General features: G+C 51.2%; 1 protein-coding gene across 3 annotated transcripts in view; it reads left to right on the top strand.

Moving 5' to 3' along the window:
• Positions 1–15,615, top strand: part of NCAPD2 (non-SMC condensin I complex subunit D2) — a 62,633-nt gene that overhangs the window by 22,907 nt on the left and 24,111 nt on the right. For all 3 annotated transcript variants that reach the window (XM_029580587.1, XM_029580586.1, XM_029580585.1), the window contains exons 8-14: positions 4,770–4,893; positions 5,048–5,195; positions 5,282–5,479; positions 5,557–5,691; positions 5,775–5,862; positions 15,177–15,360; positions 15,436–15,557. In XM_029580587.1, coding sequence (XP_029436447.1) covers positions 4,770–4,893; positions 5,048–5,195; positions 5,282–5,479; positions 5,557–5,691; positions 5,775–5,862; positions 15,177–15,360; positions 15,436–15,557 — 999 coding nt within the window. The remainder of the gene's footprint in view (positions 1–4,769; positions 4,894–5,047; positions 5,196–5,281; positions 5,480–5,556; positions 5,692–5,774; positions 5,863–15,176; positions 15,361–15,435; positions 15,558–15,615) is intronic.

The raw sequence follows: 15,615 nt of genomic DNA, 5'->3' as shown, positions 1-15,615 counted from the left end.
CCCTCTGCAGGAGTTCAGTATCTTCTGACTCCAGCAGATGCGAGTAGTGAATCCGGGTTGCTCCCGATTACCTCAGGCAGTTCTTGTATTTCTTCTCTGATTTGTCTTTCTCTCTGCCTACTTCTTCTCTTTGGATCAAGTTTGTTTTAATTAAAAAAAAAAAAAAAAAAAAAAGGTTAGAGGGCTAATTGGGAGGCGTGGCTTCCCTCGGTGTCTGTCTTGCTCTCTCTTCTTCTTCTCTCCTGCGAGCGGGGTAAGTGAGTGTTGCGCCAGTCCCCACGCGAGTGTGGTCCTGCAGTCCTGACAGCAGATGGAGATGACCTGCCTGTATTCTCCATCTCCAGCACGTGCATTCCTTTCTTTTTCCCATTGTAATCTTTTTTTAGAAGACAATAAAACATATATATATATTCAGCCAAGCATAAATGGCTATGCAAATTATATATATTTGGTCATCAACCTCTTGGTAAGTTGTTTACATCAAAGTTTTAAGAAGACCGAAATAATCAGGCTAAACTGTATTCATGGAAAACTCCGCATTCGTTCCACTTCAGTTTATTACCCTCCCACCTCCCCCCTTCCCGATCATTATTTATAAACTACCGGTATAGTAAATCAAACAAACCATTTGCTGTACCTCTTTCTGATTGAAAGCAATGGAAACAAGAATCACAAAATATGCAGGGCAAGGTGTAAATAGTGATATCAAAGTCCAGCCTCGTATGGTGCCCATTGTCTTATTTTTAGATGCTGTTAATTTCCCCAGACGGTAAATATCCTTGAACCTCCTGTAGTGAAGGGGTACACGGTTTCCTCCAGTATTTTGCAAGTTCACATCGAGCATCTATAAATCTGGGTCCATCCGGATCCCTGTAGTCTTCTGTCCCTCCAGCAAACGTTTACAGAGCTTGGCCGGGTGAGAGGAAGCTGGAAGAGATGGGCAACTCCCACCAGAGCTGTAAATAAGTGCCTGCAACGTTTGTCAGGAAAAGTCTTATGTAACTGAGCTGCATAGTAATGAGCTCTTACAGGAGGCTGTTCAGCCTCTCCCCACCTCGTGCTGCACACGCGTTCCCTCTGCGGATGTCCTGAGGCCTGGGCCAGGCGACGGGCAGCGCCTGCCTCCCTCCCTCCCTGTTCAGCAGACTGCGCCGCTGGTGAAGGCTTTTAACCCCTCCAGACTCAGGAAGCTGCTTCCAGCTGAGGTGGGAAGCTTTGGGCTCAAGTTCTTCCCTCTGCTGCGCCGTTTTCCTTCTCTGGTCGGCAGCGGTGTTCAGGAGAAGAGGAGGATAACGACTGCTTTAAAAAAAAGAAATGCAGCAGCGTTTCTTCTTTTGGAGGTGCGGTTTAAGGACTGTAAGCGCCTGCAAATCGCTTCAGGAGCAGGAGATTTTAGGATGTTTGCATCCCCGTTCCTCTTACTGGCAGGAGGACTGCGTCTGCTTCCCTTATGGAGCGCCATTTTGTTTTTCGGCAGCTGTCTTGAGAGGGCTTGCCTGATGAAGCGGGGTAACTGCCCACCTTGCTGTGCGCTGGGAAGTTCTCCAGGTCTCTAGCGTACGTGAGGAACACAGCATCTCCCCTCCGGCCATCAAAATCCCAATTATCCTGGAACCTTTGCAGGACGCCTTGAATAAAGGTTTGGCCCTTAACTCTTTGATGGGGGGGGTGAGAGCCCGAGGCTTCCCACGTGCGACCAGTCCAGCCCTCTCTCTCTTGCTCTGTTTGTGCCGTACGTGTTGCGAGGCTCGAGAGGGAATTGTCAAGAGATCTTTCTGCTGCGGGGGCCACTGGAATCTCTCAGGGAGGGGCTCTCACTCCCTATTTCCACAGGAGCTGAAGGCTTGAGACTTGATTGCTTTGTCTCATCCCGTGATGCCGACAATAGATACGGCATCGTTCTCTTGGGTAGAAGCTTTTAAAGGTCTGCAGATTTAGAACTCGGGAAGAAAGGAGTCGGGTTTCTCTAGAAATAGACAAAGTGCTGCCCTGGGTGCAGCACTATCTGCAGGTCACATTGCAGGGGTGACCAATGTTCAGGCAGATTATCTCAGCCAGTTGTGCCTTAGATGTGGGAGCTGGCAGTGAAATGGGCTGGTTCACGTGAATCCCAGAGCCTATCTTGGGCAAGAAGGACGGAACAGTGCGTAGCTGCAACGCCCCTGGAGTCAGCATGGCAGTGCTTGCAGTTCAGAGATGCGACGGGCCGAGCACATAGCCACCAGGAACACCAGTTTTCAAAGTCAATAGACGCAAGGAAAGACTGCGCAGCAGCCGAAAGGAAGGACCTGTCAAACATTCCAGCACTAAATTAAGATTCTACAAGGGAACAGGAACCGCACGGGAGGCCAAAGGTGCTTCACTCCCTTCAGAAAAAGAGACGCGTCTGGATGAGGCGAAAGGGAGACCCCATTCACCTCACACCCCTGAAACAGGGGAGAGCCGCTATCTGCACCTTCAAAGAGTTAAGGGCCAAACCTTTATTCAAGCCGTCCTGCAAAAGTTCCAAGATAATTGGGATTTTGATCGCCCAAGGGGAGATGCTGTGTTCCTCACACCCGGCCTCACATACTCTCCAGGCCCACACGTATGCTAGAGACGTGGAGAACTTCCGAGCACAGAGTAAGGTGGCAATTACCCCGCTTCATCAGGCAAGCCCTCTCAAGGGCCAGACCGTAAGACAGAATTGAGTCAGATCCTCGTGAAGGACTGGCTCCTGCTGTAACAGTTCCCTGTGCAATGAGATGCCATGAGCCTCCGCATGTCCGCATACCACAACGCCTGGGCCAATCCAGAGCTACTATCAGGATTAGTCCCCTCTAGTGCTCGATTCTGCGAATGACCCTGCCCAGCAGGGGCCATGGAGGGAAGGCGTATAGCAACTCGTCTTTCTGCCAGATCTGCACGAGAGTGTCGACTCCCAGGGACCAAGGATCTCTTATGCGACTGAAGAATCAAGGAACCTTTGCATTGTGAGATGCGGCCAACAGGTTGATGGATGGGAGGCCCCAACAATCTACTATAAGTTGAAACACTTTGGTCGACAATTCCCACTCTCTCTGCTTAGAAAGTCTGCTCTGATGTTTTGTTTTCCTGCGATGTGGGAGGCTGAGGTCATCTGTAGATGTACTTCTGCCCACTTCATAAGGAGGTGTATTTCCTGTGACACTTGCTGGCTCTTGGTTCCTCCCTGGCGATTAATGTAGGCCACCGTTGTTGCATTGTCCAACATCACACGGACTGCCTGGCCCTGGAATCTGTGGCTGAACTGTAAACACACCAATCTGACTGCCCAAGCTTCCAGGCAACTGATGTTCCAGAGGGCCTCTTCTGTCCAACATCTCTGGGCCGTCAGCTCCTGACAATGGGCTCCCCAGCCCTGGAGACACGCATCTGCTTCCTTCATGGTGGAAGGAACCAGGGCAAACCATCTTTACGGGCTATCATGGTTTGCTGGATTAAGGAGGTGATCACGGGAGCGTATTTGGAGGTTGGAAAGCCATAACCCTCTCAGATTAGAGCTCATTTCAGTAGGGCTCAAGCGGTCTCATGGGCGGAGGTCAAACTGCTGTCTCCCATCAATATCTGCCGGGCGGTGATGTGGTCCTCCTTGAACACCTTCTCCAGGTTCTATCACCTGGATGTACAGGCCCGAGAGGATTCAGCCTTTGCAAGGGTGGTGTTGACCGGACCGCGGGCAGATTCCCACCCCGATCGGGAGTAGCTTTTGTATATCTGAGTCCGTCTGACTACACGCTAGGAAATGGAGAAATTACTTACCTGATAATTTTCGTTTTCCTTCGTGTAGACAGATGACTCGGCATCCCGCCCCTGACTGCCCAAGTTCTGCACCATGGGTCCTCCCATGGATTGGGCCTCGAATTCAAGGGATCATGGGTAAGTATTCATCCAGTCCCTAGAATAAGGTATCTATATTCTTACTGGAGTTCAGTGTTTATAGTTGGTTGAGTACAGTTAGTTATCTGTTTTTTAATTGTTTTAATATTTTTAGTCATTTTTAATTAAATCCTATCACTAGTATGTGCATGGGGGCTTTTGAAGAGAATACTGAAGGGCTGAGGTCACTGCAGGGCTGTATCTAGGGTGACGTCAGATTTGAAACCTGACTCTGTCTCCATCTGCTGGCAGGGGAGCATAAACCCATTGGTCCTGAGTCCATCTGTCTACACTAAGGAAAAGGTAATTATCAGGTAAGTCATTTCTCCATTACATAACTTCCTTTCCTTTAGGATAGGTAGGTCAGTCAACACTCCCACCCGGGGCTGCAGATACTATTACTGTTCTTTTTTTTTTTTTTTGGAGCATATATTTTGGAAACCAATAAAGCTTCCAGATCAACGAGAATTCTGGGTGAGAGACGGATTTGTTCTTTTTCTGCTACTGTTAATGGATTGGTTTTCTTCAGCCCTGTGCTTTTTGGTCTCCTGGATGTGAAAAAAACCCCAAATCTTTTGGGTTCAGGAAATATTGGTTCTTTCAGTTTGTTTAGTTGTCCACAGCTGGTTTTTCCAGGAATACTGGTGGGACCTCTGTCGCCATCTGCTGGCACAGGTGCATAAACTGACTTGTGTGGTTGGGCTGCCTGTCTTAAAGGAAAGGAAGACATCAGGTAAGAAGTAATTCCACCATTTCCCCCCCAAATTTAAACATTTTTTGGGAAATCTCCATTTCTGCCTTTGGCTGTAAATGCAAGCGTTAGTTATCTTACTCTTTACCCCGGAGATATACTCTTGTATTGTCTTCTCTAGGTGCCAGTCTAAAGATTAGCCAGCTGCTGCAGCACTTTGAACATCTGGCTCCCATCCTGGTGCAAGTGGTGATCCTGTGGGCCACAGAATACGGAGTGAAATCCATCGTGGGGGAAATCATGAGGTAGGAGGCCCCTCCATACCATTCACCTCACTGTTGCCTTCCTGATCCACCACTTGAATTCATGGTCTCTCTCTCTCTCTCTCTCTCTCTCTCTCTCTCTCTCTCTCTCTCTCTCTCTCTCTCTCTCTCTCTCTCTCTCTCTCATGCTGCTCAGAGAGATTGGTCAGAAGTGCCCGCAGGAGCTGGTGCGGGAGACCTCGGGGGTCAGGGCGTATACAGTATTCCTGACGGAGCTGGCTGAGAAGATCCCTTCCGTGATGCTCCCCAGCATCAGTGTTTTACTGGATCACCTGGATGGAGAGGTGTGCGAGGACTGCGCAATGTGACAGCTGTGACTGGAGGCTTTGCTGTGTGCGCATATTAACCCTTCCGTGTGCCCCTTCCTCAGAGCTACGTCATGCGCAACGCGGTGCTGGGGGTCGTGACGGAGATCGTCATCCAGGTGCTGAGTGGAGAGGAGCTGGAAGAGATGGGGCGCTGCACACGGGATCAGTTCTTGGACACGCTGCAGGAACATGTACACGACGTGAATGCCTTTGTGCGCACCCGGGCACTGCAAAGCTTCGCCCGCATCGTGCAGCAGAAGGTACAGGAGGTGACCCGGCGACTCGGCCCCTTGCACTTTTTCTGGTCTCTCACCCTTTGCTCTCCTTGCGTCACTAGGCTCTGCCTCTGAACCGTTTCCATGCAGTGGTTACACTGGTGGTGGGGCGTCTCTTCGACAAATCTGTGAACGTGTGTAAAATGGCCATCCAGTTACTGGCAGCCTTCCTCGCCAACAACCCCTTCACGTGCAAGGTATGTGCGGCTGCCCCCGTAAGGCTGAGCATGTGGAGGCGGCTGGGGGAGACCTGTAGTCACTCTCCTGTTTCTGCGTGCAGCTCAGCAGTGTGGATCTGAAGGAGCCGCTGGAGAAAGAGACAAGAAAACTAAAGGAAATGAGGGAGCAGCAGAGAGGATCCGTGCCAGGTACAGCTTTTCTCTGTCGCTCGTGCATGAAGATATTGACAGCCTTTTCTCATTTGTACCGTCCTGCAGTGCTGGTGCAGCTCTTACTCCACCTGTACTCTTCTCCTTTTCCTATCTCCCATGCATGTCTGAGTGTTGCAGCTCTGTTGGAAATTGTTCCATGTGCCTCTTGTAGAGAGAGAATTTTACTTGCATTCCTTTTCAGCCTTCAGCTTCATTCGATGACCCATTGTCCTTCAGCTTTTCCTTCCTCTTCATCCAGACAGACCAGCCTATGACAAACATGTTATGCACGCCAACCAGCAGATGGAGACCGATCCAAAGCTCGCTGGTCCTGTTTATACCCAGATCAGACGACTGCTGGGCTATGGAGACCGATCCAACGCTCGCTGATCCTGTTCATACCCAGATCAGACGACTGCTGGGCTATGGAGACCGATCCAACGCTCGCTGATCCTGTTCATACCCAGATCAGACGACTGCTGGGCTATGGAGACCGATCCAACGCTCGCTGATCCTGTTCATACCCAGATCAGACGACTGCTGGGCTATGGAGACCGATCCAACGCTCGCTGATCCTGTTCATACCCAGATCAGACGACTGCTGGGCTATGGAGACCGATCCAACGCTCGCTGGTCCTGTTCATACCCAGATCAGACGACTGCTGGGCTATGCCTCCCTTCCAGCAGATGGAGACCGATCCAAAGCTCGCTGGTCCTGTTCATACCCAGATCAGACGACTGCTGGGCTATGGAGACCGATCCAACGCTCGCTGAGCCTGTTCATACCCAGATCAGACGACTGCTGGGCTATGGAGACCGATCCAAAGCTCGCTGGTCCTGTTCATACCCAGATCAGACGACTGCTGGGCTGTGCCTCCCTTCCAGCAGATGGAGACAAGGAAAAACTTGAAGGGTGCCACCTGCATCTCCTCAGTATTTCTGTCTCCAGCAGATGGAGGTCAAGACCCTGCGGTCTTGACCTGTTTTTGGGGTTAAGAAGTCTCCTTTTAAAAAAAAAAATCTAATAGTGAGAGAGGATCAAGCAGACATAACCTCCCAGGGGGGTAGACAGGTCCTAGAGGGACCATCCCCTCTGGTAGCAGGTTTAAGGAGCTGGGGTTGGTGACCCCATGGGGCTCCTCAGAGGTAAGGGCCTGGGGGGATTACTGGTGGTCCGGTCCCCCCCCCCCCCCCCCCCCCCTTTCTGGTATCCCCAGCCCGTTTTATATATAAAAAAAAAAATAAAAATTTTTTCTTTACTGAACTGCGCAGTCTGTCGGCCTTCTCCGGGTTCTTTTGTGCTGGGGCTGCCTTTCGTTTTACGGGCTCCAGGTGGTTTGTTTGGTCGGGTTTCCGCCGCGTCTATTTCTTGCTCCTCCGGCGCCTGCCCGCGTTGCCATGATGCCGCATCAGACGTGTTGTGTAGCCTGTGGAGAGTCTGCTGCTCTCGCTGCCTCTCGGCTGTCTCAGGCCGATCTGTTCCCAGTCAGCGTGGGAACGGCGGCCATCTTGAATCAGCACGGGCCGGGACCGCGGGGGGAGGGGATCTCCGGTCCCTGGCAGTCCTGAGGACATTTCAGATCAGGACCAGGACTTTTTGGATGATCTGCTCGATCCCCTGGTGGGGGAAGGGGGCAGTTTTAATGCCTTCTCTCCTGAATTTGTGCTTTTAATGCACAAGGCTTTTGTGGCTTCCCAGCAGAGTGTGGCTTCCCAGCAGAGTGGGGCTTCACTTCTGGGTCGTCCTCAGAAAATTCCCAGATGCCTGGACCCTCAGTCGTCTCTTCGGGTGATGAAGTTGCAGGGACCCTCTCTTCCAGAGGGACCTCCCCCCACTGACGCGTCTGGCGTTTATGGCTCTGGACCCGATAGCGATTCCTTTACCCCATCAGGGGAGGAACCAGATGATGTCTTGGGGAAGGTTGTTCGCATTTTTCACTAGGAAGAGTTGGTTCCTCTTATCCTGTGGGTCTTGTCTGAGCTCAGAGTGGAGCTCCCCTCAAGAAATCCTGCCCCAGGATTCCGTGGACCCGGTCCTGGTGGGATTGCGGGCTCCAGCGAGGATTTTTCCTTTTCATCCCATGGTTCAGCAGTTGATGACCAGGGAGTGGGATGTGCCAGAGGCAGGTTTACAAGTTGGTCGGGCTATGGACAAGCTATATCCTTTGCCCGAAGAGACGCTGGAGCTATTAAAGTTTCCTAAGGTGGACACCTCAGTTTCAATGGTGACAAAGAGAACCACAATCCCTGTAGCAGGAGCGGCGGCAGCTCTCAAGGACCTCCAAGATAGGAAACTCGAGGTTCTCCTCAAACAGATCTTCGAAGTTTCAGCCCTGGGTATCAGAGCGGCTATGTGCAGTAGCTTCATGCTCCGGGCAAGCCTCCACTGTGTGCAACATTTTGTTAACTTCCAGAGACCTTCCAACAGAGGATTCCGCTCAGGCGGAGCGCTTGGAGGTGGCGGTTACGTATGATGCTGCTGCCCTGTACAATCTTCTGTGCACTTCCTCTCGAACTATGGTGTCTGTAGTGTCAGCAAGGAGGCTCTGTGGCTACACAACTGGTCAGGGGATGTCTCTTCCAAAGCACAGCTGGGCGCTTTACTGTTTTTAAAGGGAAACTTCTCTTTGGTGAAGACTTGGAGCAGCTGATTAAGTCCCTGGTGGAGAACAAAGTTTGCAAGCTCCCGGAGGATGGGCCTAGGCCTTCCAGAGGCTTCCCGCCTGCCTGCTTTCGGGGACAATGGAGATTCCGTCAGAGCAGGGTGCAGGCTGCGGGTCAGACAGCATGCAGGCAGACAGCAAGCTTGGACCTCGACCTTTCGGGGGTCATAGATTCTCTTGCGACTGGGTTGCGCCCACGTCGCTTGGATCCAAGACCCCTCAATGAGATGCAGCCGGCCCATCCCTCGATTCCTCATGTGAGGGGACTGTTGTCCCAGTTTTACGAGGTATGGGCCAGGGTGACCTCTGATCAGTGGGTTTTAAGCATCATAGAACACGGCTACGCTTTGGAATTTGCTCGACCTCTCAAAGACCTCTTTATGGTTTTCCCCTTGTGGGTCTCGATCCAAAGCTCAGATCGTTCGACAGATTCTCAACCGGCCGACATTGCTAGGGGCCGTGGTGCCAGACCTCCCGCGCAGAGTGGAAGACAGGACGTTGCTCCATCTATTTTGTAGTCCCCAAAAAGGAGGGCTCGACCTGAAGAAGGTGAATAGGGCGCTCAAAATCCCACGTTTCTGGATGGAGACTCTCTGCTCGGTAATTGCAGCGGTGAGTTTAAGGCTTCCCTGGATCTAATGGAGGCATACAAGCACATACCCATCTGTGAAGATCATCAAAGGTTTCTTCACTTCATGATGCTCGGTATGCATTTCCAGTTCTGTGCCCTGCCATTTGGTCTGGTTACGGCACTTCGCTCTTTCACCAAAGTCATGGTGGTCATGGCAGTGGCCCTCCGGAGGGAAGGACTCCTGATTCACCCGTACCTGATTACTGGCTCATCCGAGAGAAGCCGAGAGCCCTCTGCGAGGAAGCTGTGATCAGGGTTGTACATCTTCTGGAATCTCTCGGTTGGGTCGTCAATCACGCCAAGAGCAAACTCCTCCCGTCTCAGCCGCTGGATTTCTTGGGAGCCCGGTTCGACACCAGTCTGGGAAAGGTATTCCTTCCACCAGATCGAATCGCCAAATTGATGCAACAGATCCATCGTCTCCTGTCGCTTCCATTCCCCAAAGCCTGGGACAATTTGCAGGTCCTCTGTTCCATGGCGTCCACCTTGGAGTTGGTTCCATGGCCTTTTGCTCATATGAGACCATTACAGTGAGCGTTGCTTTCCCGTTGGGATCTAAAGTCAGAGGAATTTCAGGTCCCCTTGCCTCTCACAGATTCTGCCAGGTCCAGTCTTGGCTGGTGGCTGGTCCAGGAGCACCTGGCTCGCGGCGTGGACCTCAAAGTCCCACAGTGGGTAGTAGTGACCACGGATGCCAGTCTCTCCGGCTGGGGAGTAGTCTGCCAATCCCAGTCAGTTCAGGGCCAATAGTCCTCGGAGGAAGCGAGCTGGTCAATCAATCATCTGGAAACCAAGGCTGTTCGGTTGGCGCTGCAACGCTTTTTGACGCTCCTTCTGAACAGGGCGGTCAGAGTCCTCTCCGGCAACGCGACGATGGTGGCCTACATCAACTGTCAGGGCGGCATCAAGAGCCAGGCAGTAGCCGTCGAAGTGGAGCAGATCATGGCTTGGGCGGAGAATCATCTAGCCCTTCTGGCGGCATCTCACATTGCCAGAGCTGACAACGTGCAGGCGGATTTCCTGATTAAGCGTGCAACCCTGAAGGACCTCACTTTGAAAACTGTGTTTTTGGTAGCGATTTGCTCGGCTCGCAGGATTTCGGAGATCCAGGCCCTTTCTTGCAGTGAGCATTTCTTGCGATTTTCTGATTTGAGGGTGTCCCTTAGGACGGTGCCCTCCTTTTTACCAAAGGTGGTCTCTACTTTTCATTTAAGTCAATTAGTGAAGCTCCTGGCTTTTTCGCATATATCTCTGGATGTACCGCATGTGAGGGAACTGAAGCGCCTGGATGTTCGAAGGGCTCTTGGCGCTATTTGGAGGTCACCAATCTGTTCCGGGTTTCAGATCACTTGTTCGTCTTGTGGAGCAGTGCTAAGAAGAGCCATGAAGCTTCAAAGGCGACAGTTGCGCGCTGGTTGAAAGAAGTTATTTCATCTGTTTAGGTTTGTCGAGGCCGACCTGTCCCCGATGGGTTGAAAGCCCACTCTGTTCATTCCTAGGCAGCTTTGTGAGCTGAATGTCAGTTGGTATCACCGCAAGAGATTTGTAGAGCGGCCACCTGGAAGACACTTCATACTTTTGCTCAACACTACTGTTTAGACGTCCAAGCTCCAGACATTGACAACTTTGGTAGCATTCGAGCGGGACTCTCAAGTAAAGGCGGTATATAAACATTTTTAAATAAATAAATAAAATCCCAGGAGTCTGGACTGATCCGGGTACGTACAGGGAAAGGAAACTTGGTTCTCACCTGCTAATTTTCATTCCTGTAGTAGTCCAGATGCCCTCCCTCATGGGGGTTCGTTACTGAGTTCTTAATGAGAGTCTGCTCTAATAGTCGTGTTTGCTGCTGAAAACTACAGAAGAAGGCTACAGGTTCCTTTTATTCAGAGATTTTGGTATTTGGCATTTTTTTCTGCCACTGTTAGTTCAAAGTTATCTGTTTGGTCTTTGCTTGATCCATTTCCATTGCCCTTCAAGTTTTTCTCTGTCTCCATCTGCTGGAAGGGAAGCATAACCCACAGTTTGGACTGATCCGTGGTACTACAGGAATGAAAATTAGCAGGTGAGAACCAATTTTCCTATGGAGATCGATCCAAAACTCACTGTTCCTGTTCAGACCCAGATGAGTCCAGACATGTGTGTTTTGCATTCCTGCCAGCAGATGGAGTCAGAACAAAACTTTGAGGCACTGCTACTTAACAGAGAGCCACCTGCAGGACCTCAGTATTTTTCTGTCTCCAGCAGGTAGTAGAGGTGCAAACCTGAAGTCTGACTAAAATACAAAAAACAAACAGAAGATCAGAGATTGGACTGAGGCTCCCTGAGGTGTTAGGTACCTTTTGTGGACCATCCCTCAGGTAGAGCCAGGCGACTTGGGGGGGGGGGGGGGGGGGGGGGGGGGGGGGGGTTTGGTAACCCCTGTCTGTAGCCCACTGCTTCCAGAGGCCCTGATAGCCAGGGCTCCTTCAGGCCGTCGTCCCTGGACAGGGAAGTATTCCTTCTTGTTCCGTTTTTATTTAAGTTTAAAAAAATAAACAAAGATTAGGGGAAGCCAGGATTTTCCCTGGTGGTGGCTTGGCAGTCTGGGTGCTTTCGACAGCGGAGGCTGTCTGCGCCAGTTGCAGGGAGTGAGTTCAGATCCTGCCTTTTCTTTTTACCGCTGGAGGAGGTTTCCCGCGTGCTGTTCGGCGCGGCCGCGTGACGCTGTTCTTCATTGGCACGCGCTGCTTGAGATTTTTCCCCTTAGCGCTGTCGCTCGTGGCGAATGGCGGTGTGTAGGGCGTGAGGCTCGTGCACAATCCCTTGGTACCGGCTGTGCATCGGGGAGGAGGGAACCTTCTCGGGCACAGCTGGTGAAAGGGGGGGCCGCGGCTGCAGTCCCAGGGGAATTGAATTTGTCGGCCGGCGGAGGATGGTTGTCAGAGAGACCGGAGATTTCCCCCCTCCTCCTCGCCTGTCAGTCAGTTGTCTGCGGAGGATCAGGATGGAGGAGGGGAGTCTGATGGATGAGGATCCGCAGGAGTTTTCTCCGGAATTTGTCCTGCCCCTGTATAAGGCCTTTCTAGTGCGACGAGGAGCAGGGGTGGGGGGGAACGTCCCAGAGAGAAGGCTCCATGTCTCTCTGGAAGAGGCCGAAGATGGGGTCTTCAGGAGGCTCTGGGGACCTTTTTAATGCGTCTGGGTCTTGGTCACACCGGGGTCGAGAGCGATCCCAGGGATTTAGATGACTCTCTGACCTGTGGACCCGGATGTGGGTGCAGATGGGGACCCAAATGGCGATCCTGATCTGGATGAGATACTGGTGATGGAGGGAGATGACGCCAGATATAAAATGTAAGTCCGATCTTAAAACATGGCTTTTTGGCTGCCTAGGCAGAATCTAACTAAATGACCTTTTATTTGTTGTTTTTATTTAAGAAGCTGTTCATATTTTGCTGCTTTTATTTATCTTATTGTACTTAATTTTATCTTGTATTTGCCTTATGCTTTTAAATTTTGTACTTGTTCTTAACTATTTATAATTTTAGAACTACATATCCTTTATTAATTTTTTGTTATTGATTTATTGTATCTTATTTCTTTTTATTGTAAACCGTTGTGATGGACCTTCCGATACGACGGGATATAAAACCTAATAAACTAGAGTGGTCCGACTGTTGAAAAAGGAGGAGTTGGTTCCCCTCATTCCCCAGGTTTTGGAGGAACTGGGGGTTAAGTCTGATAATTCCTGGGTGGCCTGCGTGCTCCCTCCAATGCCTTCCCACTGCCTAAGAAGATCTGTAAACTGGGAATGGGACTTCTCGGAAGTAAGAGACCCTGGATCTCCTACAGATTGCTAAGGTGGATGCAGCGGTGTCCTCTCTTACTAAAGAGACAACTATTTCTGTGGTGGGTTCAGGACTGTAAATTGGAGATTTAGTTGTTTGAAATTTCTCTCTTAAGCCTGCGGGCGGCGATTTGTGCTGGGATCAGAAGGCTCAGGAACAGGCTTCATCCTGGGCTTTTAGCATCGTGTGGTCTGCGTGACTGGAAACTGCTGTGGCTTATGTGGCAGATGCACTGAATGGCATGGCCTTGGTGTTGGCGTCTTGCAGCCTTTTATGGTTGCGCCATTGGTTGGCTGACGTTATCCAAGTCTCAGTTGTGTAACCTCACCTTTAAAGGGAAGCTCTTGTTTGAGGAGGATTTGGATCAGTTGATGAAGTCTTTGGGGGAGAAGATAAGAGGGGTGGTAAGGTTTTCCCTCCCTGGTCCCGTTTTAGGGATACGCAGTGGTTCCATTCAGGCAAGACTTCCTCTGCTTTGGTGCTGAAGCGGTCTCTGGTTAGACACCCTTTCGGGGTGCCCGCAGATCCTTCAGAGATTTGGAGGAGGAAAGTCAGCACAGTAATGCCAGGTGCACCCGTTCCTCCGTGCAATGTCCCGCTTCTACGGGGAAGTTTTGTGACTTTGAGTGTTCTACACGCGGGTCTTTCGGGTTCCCGCCCGGGTACATCCCACTTGTCTGGACTGATCTGGGTATGAACAGGAAAGGAAAATTTGGTTCTTACCTGCTAATTTTTGTTCCTGTAATATCACAGATCAGGTCCAGAGATCCGCCCTGGTTTTACTGCCGAAAGACTGAACGTCCTGGTATTAATTGCAAAAAGTTTTACAAACTGTGAATAAGTAAATGCGTTTCAGTTGTGTGGCTCTCAGTGTTTTTGTTCTGGAAGCAAGGGGGATTCCAACCCTGAGTTTCCTGTTCACCTGAAAAAGGGGGATGGTCTCTAGTCTTTAGCTTGGGTACAGATCAATAGTGAGGGACTGGAAGTGGCACACTCAGATGTGTAGCAATGCCTCAAAGTTCTTGTTTTCTGCCTCCATCTGCTGGTAGAGATACAAAACCATGGTTTAGATGGATCTGTACAATTACAGGAACGAAAATCAGCAGGTAAGAACCAATTTTTCTATTGCAGCCTTGTCTCCAGCAGATGGAGACGGCGATGCAAAGCTCTCTGTCGCCCTTCATGTAGCAGCCTGCCAGTATTCCCTGTCCCCAGCAGATGCAGACAGCGGTGCAAAGCTCTCTGATGTCGCCCTTCATGTAGCAGCCTGCCAGTATTCCCTGTCCCCAGCAGATGCAGACAGCGGTGCAAAGCTCTCTGATGTCGCCCTTCATGTAGCAGCCTGCCAGTATTCCCCGTCTCCAGCAGATGCAGACAGCGGTGCAAAGCTCTCTGATGTCGCCCTTCATGTAGCAGCCTGCCAGTATTCCCCGTCTCCAGCAGATGCAGACAGCGGTGCAAAGCTCTCTGATGTCGCCCTTCATGTAGCAGCCTGCCAGTATTCCCCGTCTCTAGCAGATGCAGACAGCGGTGCAAAGCTCTCTGATGTCGCCCTTCATGTAGCAGCCTGCCAGTATTCCCTGTCCCCAGCAGATGCAGACAGCGGTGCAAAGCTCTCTGATGTCGCCCTTCATGTAGCAGCCTGCCAGTATTCCCCGTCTCCAGCAGATGCAGACAGCGGTGCAAAGCTCTCTGATGTCGCCCTTCATGTAGCAGCCTGCCAGTATTCCCCCTCTCCAGCAGATGCAGACAGCGGTGCAAAGCTCTCTGATGTCGCCCTTCATGTAGCAGCCTGCCAGTATTCCCCGTCTCCAGCAGATGCAGACAGCGGTGCAAAGCTCTCTGATGTCGCCCTTCATGTAGCAGCCTGCCAGTATTCCCCGTCCCCAGCAGATGCAGACAGCGGTGCAAAGCTCTCTGATGTCGCCCTTCATGTAGCAGCCTGCCAGTATTCCCCGTCCCCAGCAGATGGTGGACGTACATTCCCTTGCTTATTGAAACCTGTTGGATAGCCAAATGTTTGCATCACATTCACCCCCTCCCCCTTTCCATCTTTAGCTGCACCATTTTTGGTGGCCTGCTTTTGAATTGCCTCTACTTTGTCAATCTCCTTGTGTCGTTTTGTGGTTTCCAGAACCAAAGACTGTATTTTATCTACCAAACGATCCTTGTGTTGTGCCCCTGCAGCTGCGCTTGTTTCGGCAGAGGAGGAATGGGCGGCCATGCTGCCAGAGATACGGGGCTGCTTACAGACCATCCTGAGGGGGAATCCTGAGGAAGAAGAGGATCCAGGCGGGGGGATTGCAGAGGAAGAGACAGCAGAGACTGCGTCAGAACACATTGCCCTGCTGCTGAAAAAATCCAATTACAAGTGAGTGCCCCCATTCCCCACCTCTCCCTGCGCCCCCTGTACCTCTCGGCCTCACCTCCTCCGTGCTGTTCGCAGGGACGCCATTACCCTTGCACAGGCCGCTGTGGCGCACTTTGAGGGAGCCAAGCTGTTCCAAAGCTGCATGGAAGAAGATCAGGAAGGAAGGCTTCTGGGGCTGCTGGAGAAACTTTTCAAAGGTAAGGAGAATGAGTCTCTGTAATCCAGTGCTCTCTTCCCGCGTCTGCCTTAGAAGCC

Source organism: Rhinatrema bivittatum, chromosome 16 (assembly GCF_901001135.1).
Source record: "Rhinatrema bivittatum chromosome 16, aRhiBiv1.1, whole genome shotgun sequence".
Classification (NCBI taxonomy): Eukaryota; Metazoa; Chordata; class Amphibia; order Gymnophiona; family Rhinatrematidae; genus Rhinatrema; species Rhinatrema bivittatum.
Note: the sequence above shows the minus strand (reverse complement) of the source record. Positions and strands in the feature narration are given on the sequence as shown.